General features: G+C 43.4%; 1 protein-coding gene across 6 annotated transcripts in view; it reads right to left on the bottom strand.

Annotated features, from left to right (window-relative positions):
- TMEM266 (transmembrane protein 266) overlaps positions 1 to 14,148 on the bottom strand; it is a 73,659-nt gene that overhangs the window by 1,059 nt on the left and 58,452 nt on the right. For 5 of the 6 annotated variants that reach the window (XM_058156643.1, XM_058156644.1, XM_058156646.1 and 2 more), the window contains 2 exons: positions 3,561 to 3,623; positions 10 to 2,912 (listed from right to left, as the gene is read on the bottom strand). In XM_058156643.1, the coding sequence (XP_058012626.1) occupies positions 2,290 to 2,912; positions 3,561 to 3,623 (686 nt within the window). In that variant the 3' untranslated portion in view covers positions 10 to 2,289. Of the gene's footprint in view, positions 1 to 9; positions 2,913 to 3,560; positions 3,624 to 14,148 lie in introns of those variants that run through there. The other variant, XR_009152046.1, reaches the window with a different exon arrangement.

Raw genomic sequence — 14,148 nt, 5'->3', positions numbered from 1 at the left:
TCTTCTTAAAAACCTCCAGTGGTGGAGCATTACTAACTTCTGGAGGCAAGTTGTTCCGCTGACTAATTGTTCTGTCAGGAAGGTTGCTTCTCTCCTCGATATCCTTTGCTGCTTGTCCTGCCTTCAGGTGCTTTGGTGAAGGGTTGACCCCCCCTCTTCTTTGTGCCCCCTAGATTTTGGAAGACTGCTATCATGTCTCCCTTAGTTCTTCTTTTTCATTAAACCAGACACACCCAGTTCCTGCAACCATCCTTATCCTGCAACTTCAAACTATCTGTGCCCTTCTCTTTAGATATTCAATCAAAACAACCTCCAGATGTGCTGAACTAACAGCTCCAGAGATTTTGGGCTAAGCTGCTTGAGAATGCCAAGAGTTACCACCTGATCAAAAAATACCAGGTGGAAACATCCGTTGCGTATTTTAATGTGGCCACTGGAGCAATCCATGAAACCCAACAATTTTTCCAGTTTTCTTCGGCTAGCCAGCTTCTGTCCTCTTGCCCCAAGCTTTTAATAGTTGAAAAACTAGGTATTGATGCTGGTGCCTTCTCCAGTTCCTAGAGTCAGTTGCTTCCTGTTTAATACTTCCAGTAGCTATTGCAGCTCTATGCTTAACAGGCCTATGGATCTGTCTGAGACACTTGAGATATACAGAGGTAAGCATCATTTTGATTTTTTTTGTTTTCTTCAATGCTGGCACTGCTTGGTCACTGAAGTTTCAATTTAACTTGTGCTTGTATGCTGCTCTAGTATAACCTACATCTTTTAAAAGCTAGTCAACTATTGGTAAAGCTAGTGTCTCTGGGACTTGTGATTTCCTCCTTAGTAAGACCTACTCTGACGTAGAGTGGCTAACCGTAACATCTGGGAAGATAAGGCAGCTTCCCTAACCTGAATCCTTAGAAACCCTGACCAGATCATGCCACGTTGGGGGTATGCTGTTGCAACTTAGTTCATCACATTACTTACCAAAAGAAGGGGGGGGGCTATGGCAAAACAGAGAGAGGGGAACCAGCATGTGTGGAATTTCAAAGGATCCAAAATCAACCTATGAAATGTCCTGTTTTGGGGATCTACTACCAGTTACCATTTATGTCCCGGTTTCTGAGTGTAAATGGATTTTTTGGAAATAGACGGTTCTCCATCTTGATCTCAATTGGCGGGTACAATATTCTAAACGCCTCCAACCAGTGGGTTCTGAGAATTGAACAGCTCTTACAATTTAGACCAGGGGTCTCCAGCCTTAGCCACTAAGACTTGTGGACTTCAACTCCCAGCAAAGCTGGCTGAGATATTCTGGGAGTTGAAATCCACATGTCTTAAAGTGGCCAAGGTTGAAGACCCCTGATTTAGAAAAATGTTACAAGTTACTCCATGTGGAAATGACTAGTTGGTAGCTTTTGAAATTCACACAAGGTAATGCGAGCACACCTGATCATATGGTGGAAACAGAGAGAAAAAATCAATTATAAATTAAAAGTTTTGTGTTTAAAATATTTTTCTTAAAAAAAAAACCTTTAAGCAAAAGTTGCATGATTAGTTCCTCCAGCTAGGAAAAAAAATTGAAAACACTTATTTAAAATATTGCTTTTTTAAAAAAAATATTTTAATTAAAATTGTATTTGTAAAATGCCCATTTTTGTTTTGTTTATCCCGGAGGCAATAATAATTTTTTTCCCCAAAATATTTCTTCCCCAAAGTTCATGCTAAAAATAAGAGAACACTTACTTTAAAATTCTTTTGAAGTATTTAAAGATGTCTTTGAGTGGCATCGTTCAAAGTACTTTTTGAAAAACAGGGTGGGGTTTTTTTTCCAGTAAGATCAAAAATAACTGTCAATACAAATGGATTCATAATTGGTCACATACAAAGGGACGTCGTAAGAAATCGTTAGGAGGAGGGGAGATTGTGAGTTTTTATAGAAGATTGTCCGAAGTTCAGTAAAAAGGATAGGATTTGTGTTCGCTCGGCGTACAAAAACCCCACACACACCTTAAGAATCTATACATCTTTTGAGGTCATTGTTTTAACCGCATTCACCTCCCCTGCCCCCCTAATTCTCCCTTGAGGGTGACACCCCACAGACTCCAAGTGGCAGAATTTGTCAATTTCTTATTTTCGTGCTGGCTCTTGTAACTCATGCATTTTGAAAAAACGAATTTCCAATTCTTAAATCCGCATAAAACACCCACCCCGGAATGGTTCCAAGGGCCCTGTTTTTAAAGCTTTAGTGTGTGTGTCCCCTGGCGAACCACCGGTCTTGTCTGAACCGCGCAACTCCACCGAAGACTAGGAATCCGGGATGCTGTTGAACCTTGGCTGTTTGGATTCCAACGACGTGTACTTGTCAATCATCTGTGTCTTCTGCTGGAAGTGGATGACCGGCTTTTTCTGAAAGACCCCCCCAAAATTTTCTTGGTTCTTTTTGTTGTAAATATTGACGCGGCGCTCCAGTTCGGGGCTGGCTGTGGCCGACCCCGCTGGGCTTGGCAGTTTAAGGTTAACGGGGTCCAGTCCCTTTTGGGTTAAGCAGGAGTCTTCGGATAAGGAGGACAACAGTTCTTGGACGACAGCATTATGGACCCTGCGGTGGGGAGACGAAGAGCTGACCTGAGCGCCTTGAGTCGCCTGACAGGGCCGCTTCAAGGGGCAATACTCGGAGGATTCCTCCCGAGTCGTGCTGCAGTCTGTGGAAGAGCCAAAGGTCTGGCTGCTGTCGCTCTGCGCCCGGGTGACCGAGCTGTCCGTGGACCTGGAGGCGCTGCCTGACGCGGCGCTCGTGGAAATCCCGTTGCTCTCCATCATCTTCATCGGCATTTCCACCATGAAGAGGTCAGAGGAGACGTTGGGCTGGTGGACGTCGATGGCCGCTGTTGTGATGACGCAGAAGGCCCCTTCAGGCACACCGCTGTCTGTGGGTGAAGAGGTCAAAGGTTAGAGGACCGCGAGTTTAGATTCAGAGAAGTGCCTTCCCAGCTATAAGAAGCCCTGAGCTTTGTCTGGAAAAGGGTGTGAAAGACACACGTGCGCGCACACACACACACACAGAAATACAGTTGGAAGATTGTTTGAGAACCATTGAAACAGGTTTCAGAGGCTGAAAAAAAAAGCAAGGAACAACCAAGGAACCTCTGGCTAAAATTCACCTCTGGGAACAGCTGATTGGGGGTATTCTACCTGCCAATCAGCTTTTTTCTTATTTTCCTTCCCCAAAACTAAACTATACTCCGGTGCATCTTATACTCTGAAAAATACGGTAATTGCAAAATACAGGCGTTAATAGGGCTGCTCCTGGCCTGCGTTGCCACCTGAGACAAGGAGGTGGAAGGGGAGTCCCAGCTGCTTGTGTCAGCTGCTGAGGCAATGTTGGAACAACACAAATCTCACATTGATAATGTTCCTAAAGGGAGGAAGGAGTTGGAGCTGGGACAGAAGGGCCATCTCTTCCTGAAATTCAAGGGGGAGCTAAGAAGGGGCAGCAGATCGTTTCTGGGGAAGGCCGCCTTCCTAAAGACTCCCTTGAGGGTGAGTGCCTCTTAAGTTTCAAAACCCAAGCTTACCACTGCTGGGTTCGTTGTAGTATTGACTGATGTAGTTGTTCATGTCGTCTTTCACCACAGTCTCTAGAAAGGCAAAATGGGAATCATTAATGGGAAAACTCCCAACCGTAGACTGGTGATCTGAACTAGCCTCCCTTAGAAAGCACACAAACTTTGTCCTGGCAAACCTCTTTAATTCAAACGGCTGTGAATTATTGTCATTCCCAGTCCGAAAGGCTTTTTAAACAGTCTTATCAGGGGAGTGTTTACAAACACCCAACTTATCTTCCTTGGAATGCTGCCAGAGAACTAATTGCCCCACGCAGGGCAAGGCCAAACTTAGCACAGAGTCAAACAGAGCTTTTCCCGACCAGATGAACTAATTGCTTCCTGCACTTCTCCCGTTCACTTCCCTTTTATGTCTTATGGGAGAGGCCAATCATCTCCAAGCCTTACTCCCAAGTCGACCCTGTTTTCTTAATTGTTCCTGTCTTCTGGGAGCTCTGCACATGCGCACGCTGGGAACAGGCTCACACTGTTCTTCTGCCTCGCTGCTGTCAGACTCCGGAGGCAGCAAAGAACTACCAGATGGCCTTGGTCCCCCACGTTCCTCCCCAACCTCCTCACTGTTTGACTGCTGCCAGCTCTGCTGGGGGGCCACAACAACTGGGTCAAGATTTGCAAGATTAGGGTTCCCTAATTCCAGAGTTCACAAGCCTCTTTGGGGTTCAGACGCCTCTCAGTCAGTATCCTGTTTTATACAAAGTTTGTAAGAGGATGTGGGTGGGGGGAGGAAGATGCATTTTCTGAAAGAGTGTATGGAGCCATTTTAAATAGGGGGAAAAAAACCCACCCAATGTTGTAAAATGCCTGTTATAGAAAAAGTTCACAGCTCATATATGACACTGATGGACACTTGATGGACACTTGATGGTCTTGAGAGCTCCTGCTAACTTTTAACAGGCTCCAGAACTATTTATTTTTCACATGCTCAGGAAAGACATGCCCTTAAGAAAAGTTCCTTACTTAAAACTTCCTTCAAAAATGCAAGTAAGTCACACAACGCAAGTCTCCCCAGCTTTTTCATCGTACTTATTTGACTGTGTATTTTGGTGGCAGTAAAGGAGAAATCCGTCCCTTCTTAATTTGGAGGCAGGAATCAACTTTAGTAAAATACTTACTAAGTAAGCCAACATGACTGCCAACGCCCGATGACAGATATGGCAGAAGAAGGAGGAGGAGGAGGAGGAGGAGGTCCTTACAAGGAGGGCCCTTATTAAATGATTAATTAAATTTTTATGCCCTCCCCCCGGTCTCCCCTGCAAGGTGACTCTGGGTGGCCTTACCTTCTGATAAACTCTCCCTCACTGTCACCAGATGACCCAACGATGTAATTTGCAAAGAGGGTAAATTCTCAATATTTTTTCCGCCACGCTTTTAGAAATACCTCCTTCACAAAAGTTCTGGTAAGCTAGCAACCCATGCCATACTGAAGACGAAAATGCCAGCCGCTCCGCAGGACATAATGGGAGACATGAAGCCTTATTGCCCTCCCAGATTTTGGTTAAAAACAACAACACACACACACACACACCTATTTTGATATCGGAGAAACTCAGAGGATGCTAAAATGATCAGGAATGGAAATGTCAATCCCGTGCCACTGAATCCACCCACCCACCCACCCACCCCGTGAGGGGGAGGGAAAAAAGGGGAGGTTAGAAATCGCAAAAATAATTCTGTAAGAAGCCACATGTGGGCAGGAAGAGTCAGCAACTTGATCTGCTCACTTTATGGCGTGCTGAATGCCTTAAAAGCATCTCTTCTTTTATGTGCATGGTTGTGTTTTTTTTTTAAAAAAAAACCCATTTCAGGAGGGAGGGGAGAAGTCAGGCCTTGCTCGATCCTCCCAGTGGGGATCTCTTTAACCCCCCCCCCCGGGTCTCTGTGGCTACAGCCCAGCCTTCTTCACAACCCATTGTGGTTTGTAGGTGAAAGGAACAGATGTTTTCTGGGTACACGTTTCCCTGGCCGGCCTCAAACCGCTGAGTGCTTGGTACCTGAACGAATGAAGCTCTGGAGATGGCAATCTAACCTGACATTCAAAAGGGAGGCATGGCCGCCCTGCTGGTTTCGCTGGCTTTTTAAAAGCTTTTTTGGCCTCTGTTGATCTTTAAATGCCTTGCAGTCCGAGGGCGTCTTCCCTGCTAATGTCTCGAGTTTAGAAAGAAGCCTCAGTGCAGCTCAAGGCAAGCTCGTGGGTCAGGGAGAGCCCTGCGAGGCTTGTCAGCTACGTGATGTTCGATGCGTTTTGTCTCGTTCATCCATTACTGGCTCCTACAAAAACCCGCACGGAGACGTGGCTACATGCACCGTTGGTGACCCGTTGTGACAGGAGTGGCCAAGGATGATCCCAAGCTGCAGGTATCTCCATGGCAAGCCCACGCTGCAAATGCAATGGATCCAAAGTGCTATGAAAATGAAGAAGGAAAGGCTATCTGCACAAGCTTAGCTCCTTCGCCATGGTTCTGGCTCCTGCAGCAGCAAACCAGGTGTGTTTGGGCCTCTTTAAAAAAAAAAACCCTCTCCCAGTGTTGCTCCTGCAACGGCTGGTGTTTAAGGGAGCCTGTCTTGAAATTCAGAGGGCAGTACACACCCAACGGGACAGAAAACCTCTCTAGAAATTGTCTAGATCAGTGTTTCTCAACTTCTGCAGTTTGAAGCTAGATGGACTTCAACTCCCAGAATTCCCCCACCAGCCTAGCTGGCGGGGGAATTCTGGGAGTTGATGTCCACACATCTTAAAAGTTCTCAAGATTGAGAAACTCCGACCTTCATTTCTGAGAGTTGAAGTCCACCCATCTTCAAGCTGCCACGGTTGAGAAACAACGGTCTAGACCAGGGGTCTCCAACCTTGGCAACTTTAAGACTTGTGGACTTCAACTCCCAGAGTTCCTCAGCCAGCTTTGGGAGTTGAAGTCCGCAAGTCTTAAAAGTTGCCAAGTTGGAGACCCCTGGTCTAGAACTTTTTTGAGCACCATGGTCTTCACCATTACATCCAAGAGGGCAGCAAACCCTACAAGTTCAATCATCTCCCCTAAAGTCTTTCTCAAGCTGAGCTCAACTCCTGGCGATTATGTAGGCCCAGGGATGTCATTTTCTAACAAAATTTGCTGCCAGTCTTTCTCCATTTGATTTCAGGAGATGACCCTGTGTCCTTGTATTGTGAGAGATGAAAGAGAAAAAAAACAACCCCTAATCTCTGTTCAGGTTTTCAACAAAATGTAAGACACAAGTAGCGGCAAAAATCTCAGATCCTGACAAAGTGTATTATTTGGAGTAGAGAAACGGGACAGCAAATAAGCCAATAGGTACATCAAAACCAAAGTACGGTAGTTACAGTGGTGCTTTGGACTTCCAGAACCATTGTTAATTGGTTCTGGAAGTCACAACGAGTATTAGAAATGGTGATTACCGAACAAAATTTTCCCATAAGGAATAATTTAATGAATCACTGACACCGACAATTTCTATACCTCGAGTGCGTTGAGTATCAAACAAGCTATCAGTACCGGGACAAATTTTTCACATCATAATGCGTTGAGTACCAAATTCGATGAGTTTCAACACAGTTGAAGATACTTAAGAGGTGGGATTCGCCCAGCACTGGAAATGTGAGCGTGCGCCCGCTTGCTGAGCTTGCGTGTGTATTGTCCACACATGCCTGCGGTGTCACAAAACACAGTAATTCGCTTGCACGTGCCTTCCACACATGTGGGTGGTGTCAAAAACAGTGATATAGTACGGCAGGGGGTCTCCAATCTTGGTCCCTTTAAGACTTGTGGATTTCAATTCCCAGAGTCCCTCAGCCAGCTTTGCTGGCTGGGGGACTCTGGGAGTTGAAGTCCACAAGTCTTAAAGGGACCAAGGTTGGAGACCCCTGTAGTACGGGATTGTACACCTGCAGGTCGCTACTACTGGTTCGCCCGAACCGGCTAAATACCAGCTCTGAAGATCCTGCTGTAATTGGCTACAACTCGTTCTGAAAATGAGCGATGGCTTTATTTATTTATTTATTTATTTAATCACATTTATATACCGCCCTATCTCTCAGGGGACTCAGGGCGGTTTACAGCCTAATAAAAACATGCATATAAATACAGAAAAAAACACCAATTTAAAAAACTTATTAAATAAGGCCGAATGTTAAAAATTGCAATAAAAATAATAAAAACCCCTTAAAACCAAATTAAAATTTAAAATTCTAGTCCAGTCCTGCACAAATAAATAGATGCTTTCCTCGATACAAGAAAAATGACCCAATTTTTTCACCAAAAGAACAACCTGGACAATGAACAAGTTAGGGCTGTTGGCTCTGGATGGGACCCCGTTTTCCTTAAGGAAGTGTTTTGCAAGAGTCACAGGTGAACTGACTGTTCACTGCAACGAGAGAAATAAAACCAGGCCAACTCCGTGTTCTCAGGTAAGATCGGTTACAGCGAGTGTAAATAATTCAGGTTCAAATCATGTCTCCCATAAAGGATGAGAAGCATTCTGAGTACTTTATGCTTTGGCAGGAAAATTACGAGCCTGAAGTTTCCTCTGATGCAAAGATGTAAACTGAAATATTCAGCCTTTCTCCCAAACTACAGGTGACAGGTGTCAACTTTTCCAACATAAAAAACACTTCACCGGAGGCGGGGGGGCGGCGGCTTAGAAAATGCTTCTAATGCTCCATGAATGTCGGCCATTTGTTCAGATCCAAAGCAACCCACTTAGCTGCGTTTGCAACCCACCTGGCGAGCCTCATCATCTGCTTTGCAAAAGATTCAGTTTAGGGGTTAAAAAATATTTGTGTTTCCCGATTCCCATTTTTAAAAAAATCTTTTCCATCACTCCCGGTTGGTTTCAAAAAGCTTTTTACCATAAACCTGAGCTTCTCAGCTATGTAAAACAAATGCTTTGGTTACAGGTAACCATGCGGGTCAAAAAAGTCAAAATCATACAACCAGAGCCTTGTTCTTTTTGAATGGTATCATTTTCTGCTACACTTTGCACATAGAGATAAACAACATCTTCATACCATTCTGCAACCCAACAAGACAGACACAGATTTCAAAGGATAATTAGAACTGCAGGAGAAACAATGGCTACCAACCTGCCTTCCATTGAGGACCTGTATACTGCACGAATCAAAAAGAAGGCTGTGAAAATATTTACAGATCCCTCACATCCTGGACATAAACTGTTTCAACTCCTATCCTTAAAACGACGCTATAGAGCACTGCACACCAGAACAACTAGACACAAGAACAGTTTTCCCCCCAATGCCATCGCTCTGCTAAACAAATAATTCCCACAACACTGTCAAACTAGTTATTAAGTCTGCACTGCTATTAATCTTCTCATTGTTCCTATCGCCCATCTCCTCCCACTTATGACTGCATGACTTTGACCTTGTTGCTGGTATCCTTAAGATTTATACCACTGTTTCCTAGTATGATTTGATTGCTAATTTGTACCTTATGACTATCATTAAGTGTTGTACCTTATGGTTCTTAACAAATATATCTTTTCTTGTTATGTTCACTGAGAGCATATGCACCAAAGACAAATTCGTTGTGCGTCCAATCACACTTGGCCAACAAAGAATTCTATCTATCTATTATCTATTCAAAAGACATAACTGAAAAACTAAAAAGGAAACAAAAAGACCAAACCATGCCCTCCCTAGCAATCAATAGCCAGATAAGCAAAGATTAACACCAAGAATTAATATCAGAACAACAATCAAGCAGTCAACAATATCCCAATCTAGGAACTATCAACTCAATCAAACATTCAATCCAGTCTAATCAAGGAACCGCCAAGAAGAACCCCACCAACATGACACAGCAAGCCACTAGTATATAAAAAGAGAGCAAACTCACTCCCTTCCAACACTGATGAAGTTACCTAGTTGGGTAATGAGATATCTCCAGGAAAACAACCAAACTCAAGAGAGCACTAAGTACCGCACAGCCTTCTACAGAATAACTACCTTGTTATGTTCTGTATTACCACTTGAAAACTCTTTCCCAGCCCTATCAGGAGAAGCTACAAATCAGAATGTGAGACCCTTTGCAGCCAAATATCCGGTCTGTTCTCATTAAAGCTTTAAGTGTTCCTCACAATAATATCAGCTGTGCCAAATGCTGTATCTAGAATTTTTCTTAGCACAAGAAGAAAATAATAATGATAATAACAACAGAGTTGGAAGGGACCTTGGAGGCCTTCTAGTCCAACCCCCTGCCCAGGCAGGAAACCCTACACCATCTCAGACAGATGGTTATCCAACATTTTCTAAAAAATTTCCCGTGTTGGAGCATTCATAACTTCTGGAGGCAAGTTGTTCCACTAATTAATTGTTCTGACTGCAGGAAATTTCTCCTTAGTTCTAAGTTGCTTCTCTCCTTGTTTCCACCCATTGCTTCTTGTTCTACCCTCAGGTGCTTTGGAGAACAGCTTGACTCCTCTTCTTTGGGGCAGCCCCTGAGATACTGGAACACTGCTATCCTGTCTCCCCTAGTCCATCTTTTCATTAAACTGGACATATCCAGTTCCTGCAACCGTTCTTCATATGTTCTAGCCTCCAGCCCCCTAATCATCTTTGTTGCTCTTCTCTGCACTCTTTCTAGAGCAGGGTTCCCCAACCTTGGCCACTTTAAGCCTGGTGGACTTCAACTCCCAGAATTCCCCAGCCAGCTTTGCTGGCTGGGGAATTCTGGGAGTTGAAGTCCACCAGGCTTAAAGTGGCCAAGGTTGGGGAACCCTGCTCTAGAGTCTCAGCATCTTTTTTACATCTCTTTTTTCCCACCTCTTAGCCTAACCCTGACTACTTGTAGTTAAAACTCTGCAAGGTGTAAGAATAAGGTTTGAACTACTAGTCTGATAAATTAGCCAAGGGCTCCAGTTTACTGAACAAGAAGCTTGATTTTTTTTTAAAAAAAATAAATCCGATTTTTATTACAATGACTTAGGGAACCTCTTCCTGCGACAGACTTGAACTACAGAAGATTAATGAAAATATGAGGCCAGGGCCTCTTAAGAAGATTTTCCCCACATGTGCATTAAATCAATCGATTACTTGTTTGAGTTCTCAGCAATTAAACACCTCTAATAATCAAAGGTTACAAGGGCTATTTTGAAATAAACAGTCCATTTCTTCTCTTGCTTCTTTCCCCGACTAATATTTTTTATATCATCTGGGATCATCGATCCGGCATTTCAATAATAACCCTCTCTTACCCTGATTGGCATTGCTTCATTAACAAATATATCTGGACCATCTTTTGATATTAAGTAGGGCACAATTGATTCGTGATTAAAAAAACTGTTTAAAAAAGATGCTGCTGCATTGACTTCCTGGGGTACCTATGAAAACAACCCCCTCCTCCTTAAACTTTATCCGTATAGATTTTGCATTTGTGGAACAAAGGCTGGAAAATGGATGAAAAAGAGCCTTAATGTCATTAGTGCCTCCGCAGTTTGGCTGCCTTATTGGGTCTTCATTTAATAAACTAACTCTCCATGTCTCGGGGGAGGACCGAATAATCACCCACTCCCAAAGACTTGTAATTGTTTTAATGGACGGCTAGACAAGGTCTCCCGGCTGCAGGAATTAAGAACGGGGGAAAAGGAGAAAAGAGTTCGGCGCATCTCGAACAATTAGGGGGGAAGGGTGTCACGTGCCCCTTGTCCCCCCCTCCCCTTTCTAGAAGGAAAAAAAAAAGGAAGTCGTTTTGAAATATTAAACACAATTTCAAGGCCATTCTCTTTGCAAAGATTTCACACAAAAAAAACCCAAAACCTCTCTGACTTTGAACAAGTTAGGAGCGCATTTCTGCAAAGTCTTAAAAAAAAAAAGAAAAGAAAAGAAGAAAGAGAGAAGGTTTCACAAGCGATGGAAGAGATGAAAGGCTCATAAAGGAAATTTTAAGAGGTTCGGGAGCTATTAGTACTCCATAAAGGCTTTTTCCCTAAGATCTGAAGGCAGGTTTAGAGCAGCAAGGCTAACGGTTGGCATATTGAATCTGTTAAGAGCTGCAATCTGGGTGTAGGCAGAGAGAGACAAAGACTGGCAAGACATTGACCGGGGTGGCGATGGCAGCTTTGGTTGCAGGCTCCGTTCTGAGCCTTCCCCCAGACAGTCCTCGACTTACGACCAGAATTGAGCCCAACGTTTCCGTTGCTAAGAGAGACATTTTGTTAAGTGAAGCTTGCCCTGTTTTACGTCCTTTCTTGCCACAGTCGTTAAGTGAATCACTGCAGTTGCTAAGTTAGTGACACCATTAAGTGAAAGGAGATCGCATGACCACGGGACACTGCAACTGTCAAGGATACAAGTCAGTTTCCAAGCGTCTGAGTTTTGATCACATGACCATGGGGATATGTTGCAATTGTCGTAAGTGTGAAAAACGGTCCTTAAGTCACTTTTTTCAGTGCCGTTGAAACTTTGCATGGTCACTAAACAAACCGTTGTAAGTTGAGGACTACCTGAGAATGATCCTGCTTGCAATATATGGAGGAACCTGCTTATACAATTATACAATTTATTTATTATATTATATGCTGTCCATCTTACTACTGAGTGACTCGGGGTGGCTTATAATAGCATCATAAAAAGAAGAATAAAAACATTAACAAAAACTGGGGAAAGTAGGCACCAATATATGAGTGGGATGGAAGCTGGATCTTCTTCTTAGTCAATCTTGAGCATTATTTAAGAAAAGGGTAAAAAATATATATAATTCCTAAATGCTAATTAGCTTGGCAACCTTAATGATCATGGATCAGAAGCCGCCTAGACTGGTGTTTCTCAACCTCAGAAACTTAAAAGATGTGTGGATTCCAACTCCCAGAATTCCCCAGCCAGCATGGCTCGGCTGGGGAATTCTGGGAGTTGAAGTCCACACATCTTTTAAGTTCTCAAGGTTGAGAAACATTGACCTACATCATTCAAGGCAGGCTGGAAACATTCCCCCCCCCTTTTTAATGTGCCAAAGGTTCCTCTGCCTTTTCCCCACGAAAAATGAAACCAGAGAAGGCCAGACTATTATCAGAAACGGATGCTATATTTTTTTTTAATGCAAGTATTTTAAAACTTATACACACCTACCACCTGCCAGAATATCATTTCCAGCGTTTCATAGCTCATCCGAGTTCTTAACTGCCAATTTGGGGAGATGTTCTAAGGGTTTACGGGATGCTCGGTGCCTGTGGGGGGGCTCTCAAATTTGGCTCCGAAGAGGCCTGATGCAGATGACACGAGATACAGCCAAATTTGTGCCGATCTCGGTGGAGCTTTAACTCACGAGCCTTTCCCGTAAAAATACTGTGCAGGGGAAAGGGGGCTGAAAATCAGCAAAGTCTAATCTTTCTCGTGTAGGTTTGCAACTCTTCACGGTCAAATAGTTCATGGTGAATGTTTGCATTGTTCTTTACGAGTCGGGGAAATATAATTGGCTTCAGGGGGTGGGGAGGGAGTATCCCCTTTCTCCGGAATTAGGTAGGGCTCGCTCACTAAAAGGCCATTGTTGTTGAACCTGGACTGAAAGATCTCCAGGTGAGAAGATTTTGGAGGGACTCAGAAGCAATATTTCCACAGCGAAGAGTAATCTAACCTGTTTTATCCAGGGGTGACATCCAGCAGGTTCTGGTGAACTGGTAGCGGAAATTTTGAGCAGTTCGGAGAACCGGTAGTGGAAATTTTGAGTAGTTCGGAGAACCGGCAAATACCACCTCTGGCTGGCCCCAGAGTGGGGAGGGAATGGGGATTTTGCAGTATCCTTCCCCTGCCATGCCCACAAAGCCACACCATGCCCACAAAGCTACGCCCACCGAACTGGTAGCAAAAAAATGTGGATTTCACCATTGGTTTTATCCCTCTGCTCCTCAGACGTACTATTAATCCACAGCCATAACATAATACCAAAGACTCAAATCCGTTGGATGGTTCAATGTCTACGGAGATTCTCCATCATCCAGGTCATGGTTGTTCCAAAGGTGCCTTTTTTCCTTCCAATGATATGACCATCATTAAGTGCTGTACCTTATGATTCTTGACAAATATATCTTTTCTTTTAGGTACACTGAGAGCCTATGCACCAAAGACAAATTCCTTGTGTGTCCAACCACACTTGGCCAATAAATTCTATTCTATTCTATTCTATTCTATTCTATTCTATTCTATTCTATTCTATTCTATTCTATTCTATTCTATTCCTATGACTATCATTAAGTGTTGTACCTTATGATTCTTGATGAAGGTATCTTTTCTTTTATGTACACTGAGAGCATATGCACCAAAAACAAATTCCTTGTGTGTCCAATCACACTTGGCCAATAAAGAATTCTATTCTATTCTATTCTATTCAAAAGGCAACTAGACTTATTTTTCCTTTGAAAACTTTTGGCTGCAGAACTGAGGAAGCTTCTTGGATAAGAAGTGAAATGTTTTCAAAGGAGAAAAACCAAGAAAGTCCAGTTGGTTATTTTTTGGGTTGTTTTTTTTTTGGAAAAAAAACATTTTTGAAACATTGGATGGTTCTGTCTTGGACAGCTTCTGAAA

This window comes from Ahaetulla prasina, chromosome 13 (genome assembly GCF_028640845.1).
Source record: "Ahaetulla prasina isolate Xishuangbanna chromosome 13, ASM2864084v1, whole genome shotgun sequence".
In the NCBI taxonomy this organism is placed as follows: domain Eukaryota; kingdom Metazoa; phylum Chordata; class Lepidosauria; order Squamata; family Colubridae; genus Ahaetulla; species Ahaetulla prasina.
This window is presented reverse-complemented; position numbering and strand designations above follow the sequence as displayed.